Source organism: Gloeophyllum trabeum, assembly GCF_000344685.1.
Source record: "Gloeophyllum trabeum ATCC 11539 unplaced genomic scaffold GLOTRscaffold_00003, whole genome shotgun sequence".
NCBI classification, from domain to species: domain Eukaryota; kingdom Fungi; phylum Basidiomycota; class Agaricomycetes; order Gloeophyllales; family Gloeophyllaceae; genus Gloeophyllum; species Gloeophyllum trabeum.
Genome location: NW_006920412.1, coordinates 1,274,972 through 1,300,489, shown reverse-complemented (window position 1 = coordinate 1,300,489; position 25,518 = coordinate 1,274,972). Strand labels below are relative to the sequence as shown.

General features: G+C 53.7%; 8 protein-coding genes across 8 annotated transcripts; 4 read left to right on the top strand and 4 right to left on the bottom strand.

Moving 5' to 3' along the window:
• Window positions 1-67: 67 nt before the first annotated feature.
• Window positions 68-6,453, bottom strand: GLOTRDRAFT_72136 (uncharacterized protein; the record flags this gene model as incomplete). The annotated part of the gene is made up of 21 exons (XM_007865181.1): window positions 68-238; window positions 288-437; window positions 500-883; window positions 936-1,163; window positions 1,221-1,328; window positions 1,492-1,640; window positions 1,688-1,907; window positions 1,958-1,994; window positions 2,044-2,148; window positions 2,199-2,791; window positions 2,846-2,920; window positions 2,972-3,066; window positions 3,120-3,288; window positions 3,357-3,495; window positions 3,548-3,691; window positions 3,741-3,956; window positions 4,005-4,121; window positions 4,176-4,594; window positions 4,648-4,785; window positions 4,853-5,173; window positions 5,224-6,453. 21 exons carry the CDS (start codon window positions 6,451-6,453, stop codon window positions 68-70), a joined length of 5,208 nt encoding a protein of 1,735 aa, XP_007863372.1.
• Window positions 6,454-8,415: 1,962 nt separating this feature from the next.
• On the top strand, window positions 8,416-9,143 carry GLOTRDRAFT_136875 (translation machinery associated TMA7). Its single transcript, XM_007865180.1, has 5 exons — window positions 8,416-8,479; window positions 8,542-8,641; window positions 8,695-8,703; window positions 8,762-8,789; window positions 8,842-9,143. Exons 1-5 carry the CDS (start codon window positions 8,441-8,443, stop codon window positions 8,855-8,857), a joined length of 192 nt encoding a protein of 63 aa, XP_007863371.1. The 5' UTR covers window positions 8,416-8,440; the 3' UTR covers window positions 8,858-9,143.
• Window positions 9,144-9,391: 248 nt separating this feature from the next.
• GLOTRDRAFT_56702 (WD40 repeat-like protein) lies at window positions 9,392-12,474 on the top strand. Its single transcript, XM_007864832.1, has 9 exons — window positions 9,392-9,704; window positions 9,762-9,865; window positions 9,919-10,049; window positions 10,102-10,303; window positions 10,363-11,028; window positions 11,085-11,204; window positions 11,275-11,798; window positions 11,855-11,962; window positions 12,013-12,474. Exons 1-9 carry the CDS (start codon window positions 9,468-9,470, stop codon window positions 12,276-12,278), a joined length of 2,358 nt encoding a protein of 785 aa, XP_007863023.1. The 5' UTR covers window positions 9,392-9,467; the 3' UTR covers window positions 12,279-12,474.
• Window positions 12,475-12,573: 99 nt separating this feature from the next.
• GLOTRDRAFT_29645 (uncharacterized protein) lies at window positions 12,574-12,957 on the top strand (the record flags this gene model as incomplete). The annotated part of the gene is made up of 1 exon (XM_007864628.1): window positions 12,574-12,957. A coding segment is annotated over one exon (384 nt), but the record flags the coding sequence as incomplete, so codon positions are not given.
• A 261-nt stretch (window positions 12,958-13,218) lies between these two features.
• On the top strand, window positions 13,219-14,894 carry GLOTRDRAFT_56697 (mRNA guanine-N 7-methyltransferase). Its single transcript, XM_007864831.1, has 7 exons — window positions 13,219-13,537; window positions 13,586-13,726; window positions 13,777-13,884; window positions 13,940-14,270; window positions 14,329-14,514; window positions 14,571-14,734; window positions 14,788-14,894. The coding sequence occupies exons 1-7, from the start codon at window positions 13,279-13,281 to the stop codon at window positions 14,820-14,822; spliced, it is 1,224 nt and encodes a 407-aa protein (XP_007863022.1). The 5' UTR covers window positions 13,219-13,278; the 3' UTR covers window positions 14,823-14,894.
• A 982-nt stretch (window positions 14,895-15,876) lies between these two features.
• GLOTRDRAFT_126581 (uncharacterized protein) lies at window positions 15,877-16,410 on the bottom strand (the record flags this gene model as incomplete). Its single annotated transcript, XM_007865179.1, has 2 exons — window positions 15,877-16,132; window positions 16,187-16,410. The coding sequence occupies 2 exons, from the start codon at window positions 16,408-16,410 to the stop codon at window positions 15,877-15,879; spliced, it is 480 nt and encodes a 159-aa protein (XP_007863370.1).
• Window positions 16,411-17,327: 917 nt separating this feature from the next.
• Window positions 17,328-20,708, bottom strand: GLOTRDRAFT_56695 (HECT-domain-containing protein). The gene is made up of 9 exons (XM_007864830.1): window positions 20,592-20,708; window positions 20,516-20,538; window positions 20,319-20,463; window positions 20,130-20,263; window positions 18,763-20,074; window positions 18,418-18,711; window positions 18,065-18,355; window positions 17,694-18,008; window positions 17,328-17,639 (listed from the first exon to the last, which is right to left on the bottom strand). Exons 1-9 carry the CDS (start codon window positions 20,612-20,614, stop codon window positions 17,612-17,614), a joined length of 2,565 nt encoding a protein of 854 aa, XP_007863021.1. The 5' UTR covers window positions 20,615-20,708; the 3' UTR covers window positions 17,328-17,611.
• Window positions 20,709-21,008: 300 nt separating this feature from the next.
• GLOTRDRAFT_119967 (uncharacterized protein) lies at window positions 21,009-24,925 on the bottom strand. Its single transcript, XM_007865178.1, has 7 exons — window positions 24,836-24,925; window positions 24,572-24,613; window positions 24,334-24,390; window positions 23,586-24,121; window positions 22,683-23,492; window positions 22,325-22,575; window positions 21,009-22,266 (listed from the first exon to the last, which is right to left on the bottom strand). Exons 4-7 carry the CDS (start codon window positions 24,057-24,059, stop codon window positions 21,729-21,731), a joined length of 2,073 nt encoding a protein of 690 aa, XP_007863369.1. The 5' UTR covers window positions 24,060-24,121; window positions 24,334-24,390; window positions 24,572-24,613; window positions 24,836-24,925; the 3' UTR covers window positions 21,009-21,728.
• Window positions 24,926-25,518: the final 593 nt, after the last annotated feature.

Sequence of the window (25,518 nt, the reverse complement as noted above, 5' to 3'; positions counted from 1 at the left end):
AACAATGACCGTCCCACAATGCATGGCTATGGTACATGAACTGACTAAGGGCCTTCGTCCCGGCCCTCTACCTTCGCTCCGGCTTCTTCTCATATGCGGCTTTCCCAGCATCCCGCCTCCTCACCTCTAAAGCCTGTAGCTTTTCCGTAGCGACCAGATCAGCCACGACTTGCTTAACCAGGGCTTCTGTCGAGATATCTTCCGCAGGTTCCGACATAGTGCGCAGAACGCGAGAGAGCTTCACAGAGATGATGAGGTGCATAGTCTGTCTTCTGAAGAGGACTCACTTTGTTTGCCAAAGTCTCATTCTTCGCCAACGCCCGCGCTCGCGTTAACACTTCGACGTTAAGCGCGGTGTCCAGCATCACCACCGACCGAGATTGGTGGAGGAACATGAAGAGATCCGCAATAGATGACAAGATCAGTGCGCCGGTAGCCTGACCAGCGGTCACCGTGGGCGTTAGCTTGCATCTCAATGGTGTATGGTATGTATTCTCACCGGTATGCTGCCAAGCTGTGCATCTTCTTCAAATGCCGCCAACAGATGTTCGAAGGGCGGCCAAAGGTCGTTCCACAGCATCCGCGATGTGGCATCCTCCTTGTTGCTCGACGCTGCCCCAGTTTCCTCCCTAATAGAGGACACCCTATGAGCGAGCAGCAGCCACAATTTGATGGAGATGTATGCGTAGTTCACGTCCGCTCCAGTCAAACCTATTGTCCCAGGTTCCGCAATATGGTAGGATTTGAGGCACCTGTGATACATCACCAGAAAAGTGGGGAAATTGTCTAGTAGTAGACGGGAGGACGCCTTCAGGTCGGTGCACAGCGCCGTCACTAGCAGGACATTCCACGAGCGGATGCTAAGAGGCTGGCGCCCCGTTTTCTAACGATCCGAGTCAGCAGAGTGCGATGATAGTTGGACTACTCATGCTCACATCAGAGGGGGCTGTAACTTGTTTCAAGAAAGGCTCCGCATTGTCCTCCGTCGTCTCCATTATCATGCGAGCTGCCGCTCGAGCACACGCGAACCCGGCGTCCGAGTATACTGTCGACGCCGGAGAAGACGAGAGATAATGCAGAGCATCCTCCGCTATACCCATGATGTAGTCAGAGAACAAGCTCCTTCCAGATCGACCGTCAAAGGCATCTGCCAGCGACAGAATCTGTAAACGCCGACGAAGCTGAGCGGATACTATCAGAGCAAAGGAGCAGGGCCTTACCTCTAGGATACTTGTCAACGTCTGAGGTGTTACGCGACCCCTGCCCCTCAAACCGTCGGACAAAGTGCCAAGTATGGATCCAATGATGCCATTTGCGTCGCCCAGACGCTGTCCCGGCTGCGACGGCCTCCCATAGATGCGCATTGAGACGCGCATCAGACGGAGCAGGCTCTCACTTGATATACTGAAACGCGGCAGACACGCTGTTAGGACGAATCCGGTAGCGCGCAATAATTCCTGTACGTGCAAGATCAGTTTCAAGACGGCCAACGGAGGCAAGCCTCGTCAGGAGACTCACATGACTTCTAGCTCTGTTATGTTCAATCAGGGTCGCTGCAAGGAGGAACATAGGGCTTGGGTCGTATGCGTCTGGTGCTTCTGCCAAACGGCGAGTGATGTTTCCCAGAAACTGGCCCACCTCTGGAGGAAGTGAGTATCAAATGGGCTGAAGAACGCATATCACCTACGATACATGAGCTCAGAGGTGCAGTCTTCGTGGTGAACAATTTCAACATATCGGTTGAGGTTATTGACAACCACTTGAAGATGACGGCGATCGTTCTCATGGGCTCGACCCAGGGTGTCGAAGAGCAGTACTTCTCGTAGGGTCTCTTCGTTCCGCACTGTCTTCGCGTTGGCGTCTGTTATGTCACGCAGTACGCGGAGGAAATTTGTGTCCAGAGGTTGCTGTCAAAATGAACATGAGATATCGATACTTCTGGTCGTGTGAAACCCACCTTGCATAGTGCGTTAAATATCCCCCCTCGAGCGCGCCTAGGAACCGGATGAGTTTCCCGCAGCTATAACAGCTAGTTGGACATACATTGTCAGAGTTGTTTCAATGAACGATCGAATCTGGATAACCAGGGCATCTTCTCCATTGTGGTTGAGCAGCTCGATGGCCTTCGCAGCGATCTCTATCGAATCCCTTCATGGCACATGAGTTAATGAGTCCACTGGAGGTGTTACATTACGCACACGAGGATATGAGTGGAAGTCACACCCCAGCATTTGATGTAGGCGTTGCATATGGAGACCGATAAACGCCGGAGCTCGTACGCAACGTCCATTAGCAGGACATCCATAACGTGTCTTACAGCGTGCCGCAAATCCGGCATCAGATGTCTGAGTGGTCTGCTGTCGAAGTCATGTTTGTATATGACAATCAAGAGAGCCTCCATAAGGTGTCTAGCAGTGCCAACTGGCATATTGCTAAAGTCCTGCTTAACCACAAGAGCGAGCAGTACGTCGACGAACGCTGATCCAACTAGCAGGTTTGCTGGTGTTTCCTCGTGCGAGTAAGGACCACCCATGGCAGAAGGCGCAAGGTCGAAAGGGTGGAACGCATCAAAGAGGGCAGGTAGTTCGGAAATGCACGGCAAGGCACTCTCGGGGATCTCTATGAAATCTCCGAAGCGCACATGAAATGCATGGCCGCTAAGTGCAGGAATTAGGGAGACGTCGGCGAAACCCAGGATCTTCAGGAGCTGGGTCTTGATTCGTAGCAGCGCAGCGATATCGACAGCGATACCGTTCGCTATCATTTGCAGACTCAGAATTACTATTGCAACCTGACAAGAATGTGAGGAAAGAGCACAGCGACGTTCTATAGCACATTCACTTACACGAACGAGGGACATGTCGGGATCGGTATCGGCGTTGATGAAAGTAGAGTCCCTTGAAGACAGGCCATACATGGACTGCCGAAGGTTGGATGAGGTACGATCTGCATAGTCTTAGCTTGGACTTACTAAATGAGCCGACGCCGGGCCATCTTCATTGTTGCCATTCTTTTGCAGGTAGTCATCTTCGAGTATCATCTCCACTATCACGTCCCATGACAGTACTGATAGGAAGCTCAAATGAGAGAATACAATTGGTGAGACAGCTTGGTCCTACCTTGCCATTCCGGAAAATGAGGGCGTAACTGGACCAGGAAGGCGATCAATTCCACTCGTTGTCCAACGGGAATTTTCGGCAAGGCCTCATTCCAGCACGTAGCGATAGCATCGAAATGGACGGGTAGCAATGTCTTCGACCATGTATCGACGGTCAACCGGATCTCCTCCTGACCGGACGAACCATACATTACCATTCGATATCATTCATCCGTCGAAATGATGGGCATAGACTTACTTTTTCATCCGCCCACAAAGCACGGAAGTAATAGTGGAATACATCAATGAACGAAGATCTGAACTGACGATCTTCTACCATGAAGGACGGACTGGTCACATCCAGTATCATCCGGAAAAGGCATGCAACAGCCTGAAACCTGTCGGGAGTCCGGTGCCAAATATACGAGATGGAGGTAAGTGGGAGCCTACCGTGATTCCCAATTACCCGATTCCTCAAAAACGTGCTGCAAGATTGCCCGGAAAGGTTGCGTGTCGACCACGAGAACTCGAAGGAGAAAACTCGTACGAGCATTCGCAATGTCGTGGCTTTGCAGCTCATAGAATTTCCAGGCACTGCATAGGCATCTGGTGAGTAGTACGATCCACCTTCAATGTAGCTTACCATAGACAAAGAGCCTCCTCGTTCTTTAAAATGAAGTTGTCAACTTCGTAGGACTCTAACAACGCTGCCTCCTTAACGAGCATGTCCAGAAACTTCGCTATGATAATAGAAACTTCTTCCACCGCACATTCAACGTATCCTCGAAGGCAGTTGATCAATCTGGCGTCAACGATTATAGGGTCAACCATGGCAGACGCCCGTGCATTCAGCTTTCTCCTGCCTTGATGTCAACGATATTTCGCGGCTAATGTGACTATTACCGACCTGGAAGGAAGGTGGCGTACTTCTTCGTCTTTAACCAGACCACAAGAAAGCAGGCTCTTCCTTTCGCATCCAAATAATAACAGGCAGACTGAAAGAGAATAACGGATGAATGAACATCTAGTTCAGCTTAGCAATCCCGCTCCATAAGTATGCCAGATTGAAATGACGTACACGAGAGGCATGCTTGTACATGTTCGCATGCGCTGAATTAGGCCTTTGGCGAGGAGGGAGTGAAGATCGACTATCATGCCCTGAAGACGCTGATGACCGAGTGACTTCAGCCATGTTGATTCCAGGGCGGCTTGGGCTAGCGTGACGGAATCCTCGAGTGAAGCAGTGTACTGTGACACGAACGAGGAGAACTGAGAGTATACGTGTACTGGTACGTCTACTCCGGCAGCAGCAAGGAAGGATAGCCAGTGCAGACTCTGTCGGAACTGATCTTTCTGCTTGGCCACACCCATGACAATACTCCACGGGTCCAGTCCAGTCAGAGCTGAATTAGCGAGGACTGACGGATCAGCGACAGAGCTGTAGCGGTGTGTTCCATCACCTTCACGGTTGAAGAGCCGTAGTATCGTCGGAAGTGGCTAGATAAATCACGTCAGTTTTGCAGGGAATAATGTACTTGGATTTATCATACCTTCGTGGGCCGACATTCAGCGGGTACGTGCTGGAGCCACAGAAGTATGAGATCCTCTGGAATGGCAAAGGTCACGGAGGCTTGTGCAAGCTTTATTATTAATCTCAGACAGTCGTCGTGATGTGCCAATTCACCACCCTGCCGCAGGTTGATATGATATTTAGTCCAGAATGAGAACTGCATAAGCTTCGAGTAGTGCTCTCACCCTGTCGGTCGCAGCACGGTCTTGGGTCATGATATCTTCCGGAGAGTTGTCATGAGCAAATTCGGCGCAAATATCGTAAATAACACAGGCGTATGCGTTCATGTCTAAGTTGTGCAAGGCAAGTAACCATCCCGTTGCATATTGATGCAGCAAAGCTCTTCGGCAGGCGACGTAATCTCCTCCATTATTCGTAGACGATTGAGGAGTGTGTCGCGGATCGTGAGGTGAAGGCCATGATCGCCCCTCCAGTCTCGAGCGAACGCCCGGAAGAGGACGACCTCGTGCCACGTAGTCGCGAAGAATACTGGCTAGGTTCTCATCCTGCACGGATATATGTTAGCTCAAAGTATTGGATATGTAGGATAACCAACTTCAGCAAGTATCCATGTAATGATACTACCGCAGAGCCTCACTCGAGCGTAATCAGAAGTCATCTCGTTCGGCCAAAGCCTCCTCACTAGAAGAAGAAATCCAGCTTCATTGACAGACAGGTCGAGGTCACACAAACATGATTCGACCGAGGCCACAATGTGCTCCACATCGGCCGACTCATCTAGACCGAAAGGTAGCGCGAAAGAACATTCAATGAGAGCAGGATCTTCGCCATTGTTGAACAGATGCTCTGTTCGGTCAGCCCGTTCGAAGAGGCCCGATTCGTACATATGACAGAGGAAGATACGGGCAACGTCATCGGAGTATACGGATAAGCCACGGCCCAATGCGTCTCGAATACGTCCCATTGATGTGGTCTGAAATGATGTCTTGAGTTCGTTCTCTGCCTCAGGCCCCGCAACGCTGAGGAGGCCGAACGAGGCCGTAGGAGATGGCCAGGTGTCGTCGGAAGCTTTCAGGACAGAAGTAATGTATGTTAACGTTGGCCAATCGTAGAATATTGAATGTTCGGCAGAGCTGATGCGGTTGCTTAGAAAATACTCTTGTAGAGCAGGAGAAGGAGTGGGAGTATTTGAGGAAAGCAAGGACTCTACTGATCTAGCGGCCGTATGGATCTCAAATTCGTCGAGCTCGTTCTCCTTCATACTTGCAATTATTGCGGTGCCGTTTCGACGCTTGACAACAACAGATCCCAGGATCAGTCCATTATTCATGATCTGCAGCTGCGTCCAGAACGTCGAGTGAAGGATAGACAACTCCTCGTACGTCAAGCGAGCCCTATTGTTTAACAGCGTCAGGACCTGCTGGTAATGGTCCTTGAAAGAATCCCGTAGGTCCATCCAGCCAAGGCTGACATGGGTGGCGTCCATCGTCATAGATTGACAATGTGGAATTGCAACATCCGCGTGTCTTCGTATGCAAGAACAGTGTGCAAAGAGGTTGCATCTGGCGCATTTGAGGCCCTGCGCGCTCAAGCCCCACAGAGGCTTTCGGCACATAAAACAAAGGCACAATGTAAAGATATTCACCAGGCCGAATAGGTGGCCTTCCACTGAGACTTCACCCGATACGCCTTCAGGTTTGGTGGATACCAGATTGCAGAACCGGTATACAGCTACCTTCTGAAGATTGGCGCCTTCTGACAGTGTATATTCTGAGAGATGACTTCCTTCCGGATAGTCGTAGCAATCAAAATGGACCCCACACATACAGAAGGGACACAGAAGCCCAAAACCTCGGAGCAACGTCGAGCACGAGCGGCATTTGAACCCTGGACTACTCTCCGCGGGCACCGACGAAGAGTCTCTGAAGTTCCATAGCATGAATTGATGGGGCTGTGAGTGGTTCGACTGAGCATGATCGTGAGTGCTTCTGCCCTCGCCTGTATGAGTTGCCTCTGAGTACGTCATGACGGGGAATGCTTTGCTGACAAATGTATGCCCGATGGCTTTTGGCCAGAGAGTAGTCAAAAGACTGAGTGCGAAGTATCTGGCTCTGGGGGGTGAATAGGCCGCGACATTGAGAATATCCAAGCAGGCGTCCCTTTTAAGATCAGTCAGAGCGTCAATCAACCGGTACAGGCGAAACATCGTCGAGGGAGGCGCGGTATCGACAATGTTTTCGCCAATCGCCGCTACCAGGGGCTGGACGAGGGAAGAGAGAAAGTATATCTGCAGCGATTGATTTGGGCTATTGGTGGATGGTATACCTCGAACCGACAAGCCTGGTTTCGTCCAAGGGACCCATGCAGGCTGCCGCTGCTCTTCCTCATCATCCTGTGCCCCTTCAACATGAATGGATATTGATGATCCCTTCGGTAGGTCAAGACTGTTGTCGTGTATGTCTAGACCATGCTGGTCATTCAAATGTCTAGAACAGACTACCGGAGCTACCGACCTTCACTGAAACTGGAGCCCGCCCCTTGTGTGCGTCTGAGATCATCCAGCATGTCCCGCAGAATCCAGTCATTGAAGACTGCTAGAAGGCGGCTGTGCATTTCAGCTTTGAAAGTGGCGAACGCAGGTAGCAGCGCCATGCCTATCCGCGACAGTATTTGAGGATCATTTCTATACATTTTACAGAGAATCAGAGCAATATCTAAAATTATGGATTGTAGAGCGTTCGGGGGACGTGCGGGGCCAGGGACGGGAGTTTGAAACCGGCAATCCTCCAGTACCACGGACGAAAGGATGATTAGACAGTCGTTCAAGGCATTGTACGGCCGAGCATTTACTCCTGCTGCAGGGGAGGGTGACCGAGACCGTCGGCCTATGGGTCGCAGACTACGTCGTCGGCTTCGGAATGGTGTATGTGCTTTCTCGGAGGAACTTCCGAGGTTGGAGCCTGATACACTATAATAAGAGTTCATGAGCTAGAGCACTTACGAGAAGTGGGCGGTATACCTGATGTCCAGTTGCCATCCGTTTCGCTCCAGTTCCAGCAAAGAAGAGCGTAGCCTCGTCAAGATGGCTGCTGTAATATCTGTTGAAAAATCTGGCTTTTCCTTCTCATCCTCGTCGTCACTGGTGTCCGGAACGGACAGAGTCCTCTGGGTCACATCACGCTTACCAGCCTGAAAAGCTGCTACCCCCCTGAGGGTGGCAGCGAGGACCTTTGTGTTCCTATCCGTCCTCAAAGGGCCGTCATTAATCCACGCGTCAAAGACAGAAGGAGGTACGGGTCGTCTGTGCAGCTCATCCAGAAATGACCCAATGAGACGGAGAAGACCTTCGTGTGATTTGTTTGGACGGTTATTCTGTGATTGGCTTCCTGTCGAATAAGAGGTCTCCTCTAAGTGAGAATCAGGGCGCAAGCGTGGACTCTTTTCATCCCCGTACGGGCTTTTGTCCGCCGTCGGCGTGGAGGCGGTAGATTCAGTACCTTTATAAGGCTCTTGGAGTGCGTCCGAATCTGTTTGCAGCTTAAGTTGGGGAAGACGCGCTTGATTCATGGGTGTCGAGAGAAGCGCAGCTCTCCGCAAAGGTCTAGTCTCTTCGCCTTGAGATTGGAGTGAATGCGGCGAGTCGTGTCCGTTCCCTCTAGACTTGGGGTCGTACTTGAGCTACAGTCGTTGAACGAAATCTCCAACCCCGGGCCCGCAGTATTCTCGGAGTCCAATGGGCGCTAATTCCCATAAGTCAAGCAGTTTCCATATACGGAGCCACTAATTCGTACCGAGCTCTAACATCTTCATCGATGTCCGGAAGACAGGGCGGCAAGCTGAAGCCTCTAAAGGTCGCCTCGTCTTTGTAGAGGGATCTCAGGGTCAGTGTCTCACTGCTGCAATGTATTCACAGGCGCCAAAGAAGGATAAGAAGGACGAGGATGAAGAGGACAAGGTTTTCAAGGAGAGAAAGAAGGCTGAGGAGAAAGCTTTGAAAGAGGCCCGTGAAAAGGGTACGTTGCCTTCCCTCAGAATAGGTATATAGCCGATCTAACGGGTTATCTAGCTGCTAAAGGTTCGTTATAATGCACTTTGCTGCTCAAGGGGAGGAATGACCCTCTTGACCTCGGCAGGAGGAGCGCCTGGCGGTGGAATCAAGAAGTACGTCTTTATTTCTTGGTGTGGGCGGATACGATACCTGACTTCGTTGAAGATCGGGGAAGAAGTAGAGGCCGCCTACTAACGCTGGACAATCCATCTGTCACGTACGGTCCCTGATGTCTTTAATCTCGAGGTGCAGAGCGTCCCCTGAGGATACGTCCGTTTATCGCTCTCAGGCAGATACTGGAAGATGTAAAGATCGCTTTCTGGACTGTTCCGCGGCCGACAGACGTATTTATGGTTTACACGCGTCCGTCGCGAGTTTCGTATATTGTGAGGACGAAACGCATGGCGTATTTGTTCCATAACGAGGATGGCGCTCCAAAGATCCATTCGGCGTTCGATCATCGCTTGCAGCCGCTAGCTCGAGGCATCAGGGGAAGCCCTCGATAGCTCCGCCTCGTGTTAGCCTTAAATTATGGTATATTCGGAGAGCGACGTGACTTCTGCGCCTTGTAGAAAGTTTGCTGTATTTCTATCGCTCCGGTGTACACTGCAGGTATCGTCGACAGGCTGGCAAGCGACCTAATAGCCGAGCGCCAGGCGACGGACTGAAGTATTGGCCTTGTTTGTACCCAAAGAATGATGCTCACCAGTGCCGCGACGCGACTTACCTCAAAGCACCTGCAAGCCAACAACAACAACTCTGTCCCTCAGCAGCCCTCCATACAGCTTCCTATGTTGAGCTCGCTCGGACTCCCTCCGAATCCACAGCAGGGCCAGCAACAGGGAGGACAGCAAATCCAGCAGCAGCCACAGCAGCAGCAGGGTCCCCAGAATAATGGGATCCCGCCCCCGCCCCCTCAGAACGGCCAAGACTTTACGCTCTCCAGCGTATTGCACTTTCTCCAGACCGAATGGAGGAGATACGAACGCGACCGTAATGAGTGGGAGATCGAGCGGGCGGAGATGAGGGTGAGGCGATTCTGCCGTTCATGTCGCGTTCCAACTCATTATGTGGTGACGCGCTAGGCTCGTATAGCCCTGCTGGAGGGCGAGCGTCGCTCGTTCGACAATGTCAAGGTCGATCTTATGCGGCGTATCAAGATGCTGGAGTATGCTTTGCGGATGGAGCGGTACGTTGTGCTGTTATCACGCCTGGGCTCTGCTTCTCACTCAATATCCCAAGTTCGAAGCAACTTTCACAAGCTGGCACTGTCCCACCAGCCAAACTCGCGTCACTTCAAGCTCAAAATGCCCAGAAAGACGAGACAGGGAGCCACAAAGAGGGGAGTAGTGGCAGCTCGCCGCGTAGCGAAGGTATGCGGTTACTTTATCCCGCGTGAAGGTCTGCATTAACGTTCATGTTCAGACATCCCATTGCCGCCAGAGAACCGTTCTGTTGGGTCCGCGCCCAACGGCGCAGCTGGCGCGGGTCCATCTGGAAGGCCTCTTACGTGGGCTGGCAACTTCCCCTTGACGAACGGTCCGGGTTCTGGCACGCTGGCCTTAGGGAAGCCTCCTCCAGGGCGCGATCCGAAGAGTCGCGCGAGGAGTCGGGACTACCTGAAACAGTGAGCTCTCGACAGTGGCGCAGTCTGCCAAGTGTACATGCTAATACCCACGGGTGCAGATGTCTACAGGAAGTATCTTACTTGACCTCGCCACAGGCCATGAACCCCCTCCCCAATCGCCCGATCATGAATAGCGGCTCGGTACCGCTTTCTCTTCCCAACGTGCCCCCGTTCGAGCAGATGGCGTACAACGGCCGGCCTCGTAAAGTCATGCCTGAGGTCGGAAAGGAGTACCCAGTCATGAACGGCATGAGCATGATGTCTGGTCCATCATCCGCCCCTGCTGCCCAAGGAGGCCAGATGCAGCCGCTTGAGCGGAACAATCCCCTGGGTAATGCAATGATGCCTCCAGCTCAGCAGCAACAGCAGCAACAGCCCCCTACCGGCCCTGGTGGGCCAATGTCCCAGCAGCAGCCACAGTCTCAGCCTCCCCAAAGCCAAGAGAACAGGGATGGAGACGAGCCCCGTCCGCTTACTGCGATCTTTCGGCCCGACGACGACTGGAAGGAGAAGCTGAGGCTTTCTCATGAAGCGGCCCAGCAGGCACAGTTGGAAAGGTCGGGTCCATCGGGGATGTCACCTATGGGCATTGTGTCGTGGCAGAGGGACACGCGCGAGGAAGAGGAGGAGGCTAAGGAGGAGGAGGAAGAGGCGGAGGAGGAGTCGAGCGTGCTTGGTGAGGGTGAGGGCACTAAGGTGTGGAAGACGAGGAGAACCTTGAGGAAGTCAGTGCAATGAACTCAAGTGCCCACTTCGCTGAGCTCGCTAACGTGTTCTGAAGCCATCTCGATGCCGTCCGGGCAGTCGCGTTCCATCCCAGCGAACTGTGCCTTGCCACGGGAGGCGACGATTGCACGATAAAACTGTGGCGAATGGATGTTAGCGGTCTCACGTCATCTGGGTGTGTGTTATTTCCTTGCAAGTTCATATGTCCCTTGAGCTCACGTCTCTGCCGTTCTCGTGGTTTGCAGCGCTCGGGCTATAACTGAAGTCGAGCCACAATTGACGCTGCGGGGGCATTCTGCGGCCATTACTCGGTTAATCATATCGCCGTCGAAGCAGCTCATTTATTCGGCGTCGCTGGACTCCTCGATCCGTGTATGGGTCCTCCCTCCACCATCACATACAACATACGCTCCTTTCGACAAGTCGAGGATCCGGTCAGAGCTGATCGGACATACCGATGCGGTGTGGGACCTCGCGCTGGTGAGAGACGAGAGCACGCTCATCAGCTGTGGCGCCGAAGGGGCAGTCAAAGTTTGGGATGTCAGCGGCCCCGCCGGAGGCTCTCTGAAGCTGTCGTGGACGTACGCGGGACTGGAGAGCGAGAGTGATGAAATTCCGAGAGATGACGATCTCCCAGGGGCGACTGCGGTCGAGGCGATCAGGGTGGATCTAAAAAAGGTTGCAGTTGCATACCAGAACGCAGCCATCAAAATCTTCGACATCGAAACTGGGAAGGAAGTCAGTCAATTGCAGAGCGAGGCGGCGCAAGGTTGGTGATTTACTCAGGCGGTCAGGGGATGTCATGTTAATACGATCCGGGGCTAGATGGCTCCCCGGCGAAGCAGGTGAATAGCATGGTGTCGCATCCGACGATGCCAATGCTCGTCACGGCTCACGAGGACAAGCATATTCGGATCTTTGACATCACCACCGGTTCGTCCATGCATTTGTATTTGAGGGGATCATGTCTGAGTGTTACGCAGGGCAATGCACACACTCGATGCTCGCGCATCTGGACGCGGTGACTTCGCTGTCTATTGACTCGTCCGGGTTTTCGCTGGTATCTGGAAGCCACGACTGCTCGGTCCGGTTCTGGGACCTGCTGGGCTCTAGGTCGTGCGTGCAGGAGATTACGGTGCACCGGGAGAAGGCCCACGAGGGCGTGCTGGATGTGCAATTCCACCCCACGCTGCCGTTCATGGCAAGCGCGGGAGCAGACGGGGTGGTGAAACTGTACGCGTCGTCATGATGGCGGCGGGGGAATCGTTCATTTCGCTCTATATTTCCGGGACTGCCCTTAATGATATGCTGTCGATGTTTTGTCTGTAGATGCACTATACCAAGCTTTGCATGAGCGGAAAGTGTTATGGGCACGTGAGGGGATGGCCTAAAGTGGCAGAGATGAAACTGGGGCGCGCTGTGGCGGGCAATGTTATGTTGCAGCGGCTGCTCGCCGTTATTATAGTTGGCTCGCACATTGGCCGCATTGATTCGGAGATCCTCTCAGGCTTTCGGCTCGTTTGACGTCAGGAATACAGCCATTTATGCCGGCGTTTGATCCTGTGCGCGATGCTGTTCTGAACTCGCCCATCTCGCCCTCGCAGGCCCTGCCCTTCTCGCGCCCGGGCACCGCTGACCCCGCCGCCCACATGCAACACGACCGCTCCCCGACGTCGGAGGGCAGTCGCCCGTCGAGCGGCGTCGCGCCCGGAAGGAGCCCGTCGCTGGGCAGGCGGGCGACGGACCTGTCGATGCTGCTCAACGACGGGCCCGCGCCGGAGTCGCCTGCGCCACAGACTCCACTGTTCACGCCCACGACCGAGCGGCGGGGCTCGAGCCTGAGCCAGATACTCCTCCCTGGCGCGCCCAGCCCGGCCCACGAACCAGACAGCAAGCTCTCCCCGCTCGCGCCTCTTGCCCGCAGGACCGACTCCGCACGGTCCTCGTCCGAACAGGCCAGCGAACCGCCGGGATCGTCCTATTTCTCCTTCCGTCCGTCCCCGTCCAGCTCCCAGTCCAATCTCTCCGTCTCGCCGTCTGCACATCCCGCGCCGGCCCCGACAGTCCCAAATCGCTCGCCCCCGCGGCCCTCGTCGTCCTCGTCCATGACCGCCCGCTACGACCCCGTCCACGCTGCGTCCAACCGCCCCCACCACGACCCCGCGCCGACGCAGTCGCAGTCGCGGATGCCCCCGCCCCCGCCCCCGGCAGCACCGAGCCGCACAGTGTCGCCCAAGGTCTCCCCGCTCATGAGGCACTCGAGACCGCCATCCCCGAAGCGACCGCCAGCCCCCAAGACGCTCCCGTACGCCCCCAAGCACAGGATCACGCCCCCGACATCTGTCCTCGAACCCCTCACGAAGCAAGACATCGAGTTCTTCAACAATCTACGGGGGTCGCATAGACTGGTCAAGAAGCGCAAGAGGATCGAGGTTGACTTTGAAGAGCACGAGGACGAGGAGAGTAGACGGAAACGGAGCAAGGACGTCGGTCTCATCGCAGGGCATTGTATGTGTATCTCCACTTGCGTCTACGTTATATTCACTCGTGGTACAGATAACGCGCGTCCGGACGTCGGACCCAAACAGCGTCTGCAGTCGCCTATCATTGGCCTGAAGGCGTTCAACAACTGGATCAAAGCGGTCCTGATCGGAAAGTTTGCGCATCGAGCGCTGGATGAATCGCCATGGGCAGGTGGTAAGCCGCTCTCATTCGACAATATAACGATTCTCATGTATCCTGTGTAGGGAGACACGGCCGTGGCAGAGGGGGCAAGGTACTGGACCTAGGGTGCGGGAAGGGCGGCGACCTGACCAAGTGGGCGAAAGCGCATGTGGCGGAATACGTCGGCATAGGTAAACATACGCGATATCGACCCTCATCTTCAATCTGACATGCGGGTCCTCGCAGACATCGCCGCCGTATCCATCGACCAGGCGCGCTCCCGCCACGCAGGGATGCACAACGCCTCCCGCTTCCCCGCCTTCTTCGCCGCGCTCGACTGCTACGCGCACCCGATCTCGGACGTCCTGCCCCCGCACATCCTCGCGCCGCCGCCCGGGCGCCCCAGCGAGCGGCCGAACGACGGGCCGGAGGTGTTCGACGTCGTGTCGATGCAGTTCTGCATGCACTACGCGTTCGAGTCGGAGGAGAAGGCGCGGACGATGCTGGATAACGTGAGCCGGTATCTGAGGAGGGGCGGCGTGTTCATCGGGACGATACCGAACGCGGAATGGATGTTGTGCGTAGGCGTCTCTAATCACGGCGCTCGGATACGTGGCTCAACGGTCTCTGTGCAGAAAGCGCTTGTTATCCCTTCCTCCCGATGCGCCCCCGCGATTTGGTAACTCGGTCTATACCATCGAGTTCGACGACCGTCGACCAAAGGAGGAACGTCCGCTTTTTGGTGATCGGTACTCGTTCTTCCTGACCGACGCAGTCGAGAACGTCCCAGAGTACGTGGTTGTCTGGGAGCACTTTCTCAGGTCCGTGCGATTCACTGCGTTCCCAAGACTACCCTCGCTAATTTACATTACGGTAGACTCGCCGGGGAATACGGTCTCCGACCCGTGTACAAGAGGGAGTTCCACCAAGTCTTCCAGGAGCACAAGGAGCACCCTGAATTCGGGCCCCTCATGGTGCGGATGAAAGTAATGGACAGCAACGGGGAGAGCCACATGGACGAAGATCAGTGGGAAGCTGCTAGTGAGGAACCTTGTATTCCTATCATCGTCGCGCTAACTTGTGGTCTTGTACAGACATCTACATCGCGTTCGCATTTGAGAAGAGATAGGGTTCGATCTGGGTCCTCAGTCGTCGTTGTGTGTGTAACTTATTCTGTTTTGCTCGGCAATGCTGTCTTTTGCTCTCGATCCCCCTCTTTATTCGGGCTTTAGCTCGGCGATACTGTGATCTTCCGAAAAGACTGGTATGATACGGTAAGTCTGCATGGCATTGAACTCGATCAGACCTACTGCAAAGAACAGAAGCAGAAATCGTTCCGATATCAACGTGTCGGCATCCATATCGTTGGGCTAATTGCCTCTCTTCTGAGGTAGGTGGGTTCGTCATTGGGCGCATACAACATATGGCCTCGGTCCGAATGGACTATTAAGATCTCTGCGGCCCGCAATTTGACCCAGGAAGTAACTCTATCCAGCAAACCTCTTGGCCGGCATCAACCTGGGCATCGTCCGTGCCCTCGCGCGGCACGCCCTCCCCGACGTCCCTTGGGGTGGGTGAGGTAAAAATGCGCGATATGGTATCTCAGGTAGCGTGCGGAGAGTCCTATCCAGCGCCGCAAAAGCGTTGCTGAAATGAAGTGGCGGTCGTTGCCTGGCGTTGTCCTCATCGCCGGTGGCAGCGGCAGCGCACGTTGTGGGTCCCGTCAAATTCGCTGAAATTCTAGATATATCACATCACATTTGGAATCACGCACGAATATACGCACTGGCATGTGGCAAATGAGATTTATGATAGAATAAAATATAGATGCCAGTAAACGCTGACCTACCTGTGGTATACCCTACATCTATCCAGGCGCTCCTCGCCCATCTATCCTATCGTCAACAAAGGGTCTGCGAAGAGGGAACCGACCCCTCCGTAGGGAAGAGATGGGCGGGAATACATCGATGAACAGATTTAAAATGCCGCAGTAACGAGGGAGTGAGTATAGAACGGATGTATAAAGTAGTAAAATGCATCTCTACCTCAATGCATCCATCCTGGAAACCAGAATAACGGAGCATCATGGGCGGTATTGCCTGCATTGCTCACCTCATGGTCAGGGATATAAATCACTGAAGTATTCCAGATTCACAAAGAACCTACCCTGCACGGAAGCAAGGCTACCAAGTATCGTCCCCGACCCAAAACTTCGGGAACTGGAAGATCGAGTAATATGCTTTAGCTAGGAGACCCCTTTCCTCATCAACAGCAGTTACGGCGTACGAACGGTCGAGGTCTATCACCCGCCAGCTATGTGCATGTGCATGACGAGGGCACACTACGGACGGCTTGCGGCGCGCGATGTGGTTTGTGCCAACGTCGCCGTGCCACACTCCTGCCCATGCAAGATCTTGTGATAAATTGTATGCTTCCATCCTGGAAAACCTGGTGAGATCGCGGGGCTAGAGAGCGAACTATCGCGCAATATACCTCTGGCCCTTGTAGTAGGTGTACATGGTGGGCGAGTCCATGGCTTTTCTCAGCCTTTCTATCATCATCCTTCCGATGTGTTGTACGCCATTCTTGTCCCATTTCCAGTCATTCCACTGTGAAGTTTCAGTACTCTTGTGCTCGTCAGCTTGGTAGAGATCAGGGTCCTCCGGTTTATGGGAAGGCTTGTCATGGACATCGTTGATCTCTGCTGACCCAGGCATCTTCTCGTGGAACGCTCAACTATTGTCTCGCCAGGGAAGGGCCTGAGAGCGCAAGCATTGAGCTGTAAAGAAGCCAAAGTTCCGGGGTACGACAACGTCCTGAGGACCAGCCGCATCAAGCTGCTCATGGAATTAGGCCTCTCGGGTAATAACCCGTAATCGGTTGGGCTCAGCGAGCTTGATGCACAGTCGTGAACGCGCCCAGTGACGGCTGTAACTGCTCAGCGTTGAGCACACCAGCTTCATAAACATGGCCACTTCGCACTGCCCCAATAAGCTTGCGAAGCTTAAGCTCAAGCTGTAAACCTTCAATGGGCGGGGTCGGGGCTTCATACTATTGCCCCACAAGAACGACTTGCTGTAGGAGCGCCACAGAAGTGTTGGAAAGGACAGGGTGCGGGTCAGCGGGATGGTAATGCGCTGCCCATCCGAGTTTTCCGCTAATCCACGTATTTTAATTGAAGAGAATAGATCCATAGGCTACATTCATATAGAGTTAGTAAAGCACGAATTCCAGGCAAAAATTCCAGACGGAAGGTGACTACTTGCCAAGCGACCAGTACTAGTCCTTACTGTCACGGTCATGATCAGACTAGTACTCTGGCAGACTCATGAACGACAAACGTCAGTTCTCGTAAGAACAAATGGAGGACCCATCCTGTATGTCGAACGAAGTAACTTCCAGTGATAGTATTACCGTCGCTTCGCCCAACGTTTGATAGTGGCCGTTTAGGAGGTGCACGTAAGTACATGCGCGTGACGTCACGCGCAATGGGTGGACGCGTCGCGATCTGATTGGGTGCTTGATCAAGTTATACTATATGTACTTGAAGCTAGGCATACGACAGCAGGGGCTCGTGTCATATGCATGCGTGCTTTGCATTATTCAGTATCCTTTCAAGCTGATTAGATCTGCGATCATGGGGAAAAGAGTCCAGGACATTTTCAAGTCCATGCTGGCCTAAACTCTTCCAACTACAACGGTAATCGGGGAATATGCACACATTGTGATACACAATACGGATCGACGATATACATAGTTCAAATGAAGGATAGATGAGCGCCGCCTGCCCAAATGAATGGAATGGCAGGGAGACGATGCGACTAACAAAGCAATGACTAAGGTAAGCAAAAAGGGATTCGCCACACGAATACACAGAATCCACGATGAAGGCGGGAGAGACTGACGCATACAACAGAATCACTCTTGCCCGAAACCGACGGTTTCCCTGAGCAGCGTGAATTAGTTGGGATCATACAGAACCAGTGCGGGAAAAACTCACTCTACGGCAAGAGTCAGCTTCTGCTCTAAAGTATTGTAGTCCTTGTATGGCGGCAGATCAATCCTGTTGAAGCAGGTGTGACTCTTGGGTAATTGTGAGGGGTCACCAGCTTTCTCGATCGTGAATCTGCGCGGACCGTCGGAACCTTGCAGGTCCTTGAAGCCATTGACAGGAATACGAGACGTGCCGGTAGCGAACTGGAGGAGACGGGACTTCCGCTCGGGCGGCCAGCTGCGGACACACTTCCAGAACCATTGAATGACTTCGTCGTTCATTTCGTAGCCACGATAATCGGTGTACTTCGTCCAATCATCACTAGATGTGTAAGGTTAGCTGGCGACGACCCGGACAAGATACACCTTAGAACTTACACGTCGATTTCTGACATACCGCCGATCAAGAGTTCCAGCTCACGCTCGTCGAAAACAGTGATCAAATCCATGGGGATGAGCTCGCTGAATCCAGACATGAACGCCTCGAATTGGTCTTTGACCCGCTTGCAGATACGGTATTCCACGATGAGATCAACGTATTCCTTCTTGTTCTCCTCTGTGACAGGAATGTCCGCTCCACCGGGTTTGAGCTCGACGGTGATCATCTCTCCAAAGCGATCTTCGACAGTTGTGAAGGTCTCATCAATGACATCGGTAATGTCGTTCTCCCTGTAACAGGGACGTAACAGGGTCAATCAGAGGTCAAGCCCATGGCTCAGGGAATTACGCACAACATCCATGTGAGGCCGCGGTGCAAGTCAGCATCCACACTCTCAAGGTCTGCAAGCGTAACCTTCTTCCTCAAAATCATCTTGTAGAAGCTCACTATGAAGTAAGCGTCCAAGAAGCGCCGGTGGAAGATTGAGAGACCCAAGCATCGACCAATGAACTTGAAGTAATTCAAGTGTTCTGGGTTGACGCCGGAAGCAGGATTGATCTGCAATGTATAGTTGTCGTGCGCGGAGTATTCAAACAGACAGTAGAAGGGGTTGAACATCTCGTGTGATAACAGGAAGAAGAATTCTCTGCGAAAGAGTCAGTTTCTGTCCACACGGACGGACGAAGACTACTCGTACCTCGAAAGACCACCATAATCCAAACCGTCTTCGCCGTCGAACTTGATCATCAGGCGTTTCTTGAGGTCATTCGGCGTCTGCCTCATGATCTCTGCATAACTGTCCTCGAAGATATGGTTACGCCGGACTTTGATCTGGCAATTACCAGGCTGCGCGCGCATTGACGGCTGGCTACGGAAGTATATGAGCTTCCTGCGGAAGTCGCGCTTGTACTGCGGCACGTTGGCATCAAGGGTGGATGGCAACCGAGGATCGTCCCAGGTGGTCGTCTTGGTGTTATGGTCAACAAAGTAGACTCGAGCGGTCGAGGTCAGGCGCATCTCCCAACCAGAGGGTAATGGGCCAAGTTGAGCGATCGTCTGAGGCTGGAGAGCAGTTCCCTGGCCGTTAGGACCGGAGACACGGATGACCGTCTGCCGTCTGGGATCTACCCAGGTGGTCGTGCGAGTGTTGTGGTCAACGTAGTATGGCCGACCCTCAGGTGTATATCGCTCTTCCCATCCAGCAGGCAGAGGGCCAACACCCGCGCTCGTCGTGTTGTTGCTGGCAGCAAGAGCAGCTGCAGCAGTGTTCGCCGCAGGAGCTTGACCAGCAGCAGACTGTCCGCGACTGATAGTACTTCCTGCTCCAGCGTTCGCCTCCAATAGATCATCCGCTAGGATACGGCGATGGTGCTGATCGCGGGCAGCATTAGTCTCTCCGGCCTGGTTCGCCGTGTTGACCGCCTGATTCGTGGATGGCCTGTTCCAGGTAGTGGTACGAGTATTGTGATCGACGTAGTAAGTGCGACCAAGCGGGTCGACCCGTCGTTCCCAACCGTAGGGCAAAGGACCATACTGATCCTCGTGAGGGTTGAGTTCTCTGGTAGTTCGAGAGGGTGAAGTCGTCCCTGGCATTGTCGCTGCAGTATTGCTCTGAGTGGCTGGCTGAGTAGCACCAGTAGCTGCCGCAGCTTCGCCCGAACTCACCGGCCGTGACCGAGATTGTTCGGCGTCTGCGGCAGTGTTGGACGGAGCGGTACTGGGAGTGGGCATAGAGATTCTCGCTGCATTGTTGTCTGCGGTTGTAGCGTGAGAACTAGGCGGGCGAGATAATCCTGCACCGGTTGCTGGAAGGTTGGTGCTACTGGGTGAGGGGGAAAGGGCAGAGCCAGCAATGTTGAGGTTGGACAAACTGTTTGTGAGGGCGTTGGTATTCTGAGCGGGACCAGGGTTACTTATGGGCTGATTGACGTTTGTTGATAAATAGATGATAAGTTTGCCATGCACGACGAGGTTGTCGTTTGACTTTTTGAGGTCCAGCGTGAGCATCTCTATACATTGATGGTCAAAAATAGAAGAGGCAAGACAAAGGCAAGCATGACGCACCATGACCGCCCAGATCAAGGTCGAGCACATCACTGACACGAATATTCACTACTCCAAGGAAACCCTGATCCCTCCGCTTGAACTTCCTCTGGTCAAAGATTTGTACGGCAATCACGGAGGAGTCCTTGACGGTTCTGTATGACCCACCAAAGTCAATGATGCTCACGAAATCGAGCAAGAGCGACATACACATCAAAGCTCTCATTCCAGTAGGGATTCAGGGTCTTCTTGATGACACTGGTAGTTCTAGTCTGCTCAGCATCGACCGTGATCACGGCGAACGGGTCGGGAAGCCTGAACACGTCGCGCTTGGAAAGACCATCGGCAGCGACGACTGCAGCTGCTGTTAGTACACCATTTGCGTCCGCGACAAGAGGAGTACTGACCAGTAATTCTTATCTTCTTTCCTCTTCATAACGCGGGTTAATAAGCAGTCTTGGTGGCCATGGAAATGATACTCACTGGGCATCAGGAGCCGCCGACATCTGCGTAAAGGAACAGGATCGACGACAATAGTTGTTTCACGTCTGAGCTGTAGGCTATCGAGTTTGGAGCTGCAGGCAAACAAGCGGGTTCGTGAGTAAGTCGCAGCGGTGGCCGAGCGCCGACATATTCTATTTCGGGCATCGCGTGACGCACCGCCGATATCCGAGACTCCCGGTGCCTGGCCCGGTGGCGGTTCGAACTTTGAAATGACCGCCTGCATTTCGAGGAGTTTCGAGAGTCCAACATACAAGGTATACCTGGACTGGAATATTTGTAGATAGAAGGCAATAGCACTCAAATACGGGCTAAGTTTAGTTCGACCAGACCAAGACGGTCGTCACCAGTCCCGAGTCATCCATTGACAGCACTCGGAAGCACTTGGAATGGTACTGATGAAATTGCTGGCCGTGTATGGCATTATCGCACACAAGAAAACTGGTATGAATGGCGGAGGTATACACATGAATCAGTTCAAACAAGCCTAATAACACGAGGTAAGAACAGGTCCGATCACAGGTAGAAAGCGACAGGGCCATTGAAACAAGTCCAGAAGAAGCCACGGAGGGGCGGTAGACAAGCGAAGAACAAGCCAAGCGCCCCAGGTGACGAAAACTGTAGATGATATAGGGAGAACATATGGTCGATGGGAAAGATGATAGACTTTGAACATGCTATATGTCGGGGAAACCGAATGTATATGATAACAGATACTTGATGGAGATGCAGAACGCGATCGATGACGCAGTGCAGCCGGCAAAGAGATTGCGGGGAGAGCAGAGGTGGATCGGGGAACGTGCAAGGGCATAGACGCGGTCATCGAAAGCGTGATAGATGTAAGACCGACAGGACGATATAAAGCGGAGGGCATAAGGACAGTGACGAGCAAGGAGCGGCAATCCATAATTGGTGTGGAGAATCTTGTCGGTTTCATGAACTACACATGTATTGATGTAAGTTCGTTAACTTGATACGTTCATGTCGGGACGGGGGTTATTCTTGAAAGCGCGATGGGGTCGTAATCCGAAGTCGAAGGAGTTATCGCTTGGTGCAAGGCAGAATGCCCAACAAGGGTAATACGATGTGGATGGCGCAGTGGTAGCAGCGTAGGAATGTCTAGTAGCCGAAGCGGCTACCCCCAAAAGTTTCAGCCCGAGCGAGCGGGGCGCGCGCGAGTTTCTTGCCCTTCATCACAATATTCTTGGTCGGTGGCGGGCATGGACTGTCGCCGATGTCAGCGTCCGTGTCTTCAGCATTGTCCGTCGTATCGCCGTCCTCCGCCAAGGTGGCTAAGCCACCGCCAGTACGACGGCCGCGAGCAGCGTTGGCAGCTCCAAACAGAGATCCCGTGCTCGGAGCGGTGTGCCTTTTAGGCTGGGTCTGCTGGGAATACGAGGGGACCTTGAAGCCATCGCCAAACGCGTACGACTTCGTGCGACCGAATTTTGTCTTCCGGAACTGATCAATATCCTCCCTGCGAGAGGCAGCATAATTCGGGTCGTCCATGCGGACGTAGCCACAAGGTTGGCAACGTGCACCGGACTCCTTGTAGTACTGCGAGTAGCCACCCTCAAGAACGTACACCTCCGGGAAATGGATCCTCGGATAAACGTGATGGTTCAATGCTCTATCCTTGGAACGAAGATGCTTGGCGCTAGAAAGGCAAGTACTGATCAATGAATGACCTAACTGCCAGCACCGAAAACACTCACAAAGTAGGTGCTCTCTTTACACTGAATTCGCAATGGAAGATAAGGACCGTCTTCTTGCACGGGTCACCACTGACGCTCGGCTTGGGCTTGTTCATACACGGACCGAGCAAAAGCTCCTCAACTGCTGCGGTCGTGTTTAGGTTGATAGCACCGGGAATGTGGCCCCCGTTATACTCGTAGTCGAAACGGCAGTCGATGACAAGAAATTCCGACACCTTGTCATTGTAGGCGCCGTCGAGGAGAGCATCCAACTACGGCGAAGACAGGTTAAGATCCCGTCCTCGCAAAGAAAAGTGCAGATGGCGTTTCGACGAAAGGGGCGATTCGGAAATGGCTTGGAAGAAAATTCAGGACTCACAGTTTGGCAGTTTATACGCATCAGACCATCTTCACGGACGCGGTGGCATGGCAAGATCTTACCGTGAGCTTCATTATCACCAAAGCCGGGCATACCGGCGCTCAAGAACCTAGCGGAGGGGCTTTCCTGCAAGTGACTGGGCGACGCCGAGGGGACACCCTTAAGTGTCTTCAGATCCTCCCCACCATCGCGGCGCCTGAGGGTCTTCTGGCGCTGCGTGTACGCATGGGCAGGTGAATCATTGTCGCCGCCATCGAACGACTCGTCCGAGAAAGACTCGTTGCCGATAGTAGGGGGGAGCATGGCGGAGAAGGCACGGCGGACAGGGGGAGGGGGCGCGGACGCCTGTTGGGCGGCGAAGTGGCTGTCGACCGAAGTGAGCGCGGGGTACGCTGATTGGATGCCCTGTTCGGAGTGAGTAACCAAAGACGAAATGGTGGGCCGGCGGGGTTTCACGCCGAGCGCCGCGAGAGAAGGCTTGGGCTTCCCGAGGGGGGCGCTAGCGATTCTCTCAAACTTACGGTCCGAGGGTGACGAATGGAGGGGTGCCGGGGACGAGGACGCGAGATCATCCAAATTCACGCTGCGCTCGGGTGACAGGGAGCGACGCCGGCTGCGCGTCGACAAGGCCGGCGACTCCAGGGAACGCCTCGGCGAAGTAGTGTTGAAGAAGAGCGCGTTGAACTGCGTTACTGTCGGCTCGGAAGACAGCGGGGCCTCTGCCACTTCATCTAAGGGGTCGGAGAAACTCGAATTGCACGAATCAATATCCATCGCCTCTTCAGACTCGGGGGACGACGGTCCGAGCGGCTGTTTGAGGGAGTTTCATGTCAGCCAACCCATCGCCATCAAAGGACGGTCCCAGACGGGACGGTTCATATCAAAATAAATGTCACAACTCACGCTTGCGGGGTTGGAGTCCTGGGGTCCGGACCCTTGGAAGAGCCACTCGCTTGGCAAAGCCGGTCGCTGCATGCGCTTCGCAGAGCCGGTGCTGCCAGACTTGGAAACGGGTGGCACGCTGAGAAGTTGAGAACCGCTGTTACTCCTGTCACGGCCGAACAGCCTGCGATCATTGTCAAAAGCGAGCGAGCGGATGAGGGGCTTTGCGATGAGGTCCTTGGGCGAGGAGGGGCGGGCGGGTGCTGGGGAAATATCCATGGGGATGGGGGACTGGTCCATGGGGGCCAGGGATCGCTGGTGTTCTATAGGGGAATTAATGGACATGGTGGAAGCGAAGGACATATCCAAGTCGGACGAGAGGAACTCGTCGAGGTCGTCCCGGGGTCGTTGCGAACGTTGGCTGAACTTGCGCGAAGGGAGAGGGGACGCTGCGAGATACTGTGTGGCCGGGGCAGATGTGGTGAAGAACGCCATTTCTTCTTCAAGGGGTCGAATTTCGGATGATTGCTGGAGTTGTTGTCGTAACCGTCTTTGATCTGCAAAGTATTTCGCAAAGAAAGCCATGAGGGGCGAGGGGCGAGGGGCGTAGAGTACAGAGCGGAGTGTTGTACAGGGAGGTCGCACAGAGTGGATAGTGTACACGACGCGGTAGGGATACAGTGTGGTTCGAGAGAGAGGCGCGACAAGATCACGAGACCGCGAACGTCAGACAAATAAATACCGCAGAGTCAAAACAAGTGCAACAGACCTAGCTGACCGAAGAAGTGGTTCGTGTGGCAAAGCTAACGCCTTGGGAAGCAGTCGGCTAAACGAACAATGGACTGATTAGCAGGTGCACTTCCGGACTAGACGACCATATCTCGGATCGATCGCAATCCGAGGCCCGAAAGTTGGAAATGCCATTGTTTCCCAAATACCGAAGTCCAACCACAGGGCCCCCTTCCGCGTCTCATCCGAAGGCACCAAACAAACAGGACGCGACGAACCTTTCGGGCGTAAAGAGAGCGTATCGTCGGAGGAGGCCGCGCCTGAATAAAACAGAAGATAGAGCAGGTGTTAATACCTGAATAGAAAAGCAACTACGAGGAGAGCCCAGTAGAAGACAAAACCAGCAGGCGCGCCTGCCCCGGATTTTGAACAGGGGGCTCGGACAAACTGGGTTGTGTGTCTTTGTGGGTCCCACCACCGCGACGCGCTTCTTGCCGCTGATCTCGCGACCCTGTTCGCTCTACAAGACGGAACATACTTACTCGGATGCTTGTTTCTCTTGGTAGCGGTTGTCGCTGGATTCCTAGAGTGTGCGTACACGCCCCTGTTGGCAGGGGGCTCGCGGTTGGTGGATACTTGTAAGTGGCTGAAGTTGTTTGGGTCGCGTTTGTGCAATGTTCATTTCTGCACGTGACCGTGCAATGGAGTAATGATGGCTTCCATATTTGGGTCCTTTTGTGAACGCCCGGATGCCAAGACAACGTTTGTCGGTGTCGTTTTACTCTGTTCTGCACGCGCTCGCAACACGTTCAGCCTGAAACTCGGACGAATTCGGTGACACTGAGCCTCCTGGGCTGTGTTTGTGGCTCAAACATAAATACAGCCAGCCACTCGCTCACTGTCAATGTATACGGTGGACGCGAGGTTCAGTCTACAGTGCCTTGCATAAGAAACTGAACATCGCGTTTCCGCGCGCGTTGTTTGTCCGCGCCAAATATACCCTTTTCGGGTATCGGCAAATGTGCGGCAAAGACCCATCGAGAGGGAGGGTTAGCTGGGCATACAGCTAGGGCAAGACTATAATGATTTACAGCCCTTAGTGTAGTTGTAGAATATACATTTCTATCATTCTCTGAAGCCTTTCGAGCCCTCTCGGGGCATCTGCGAGTCCCTGCCCAACAAATGGTCCCGCGAGAGGCCTTCCAGACCTACCCGAAAAGGGTAT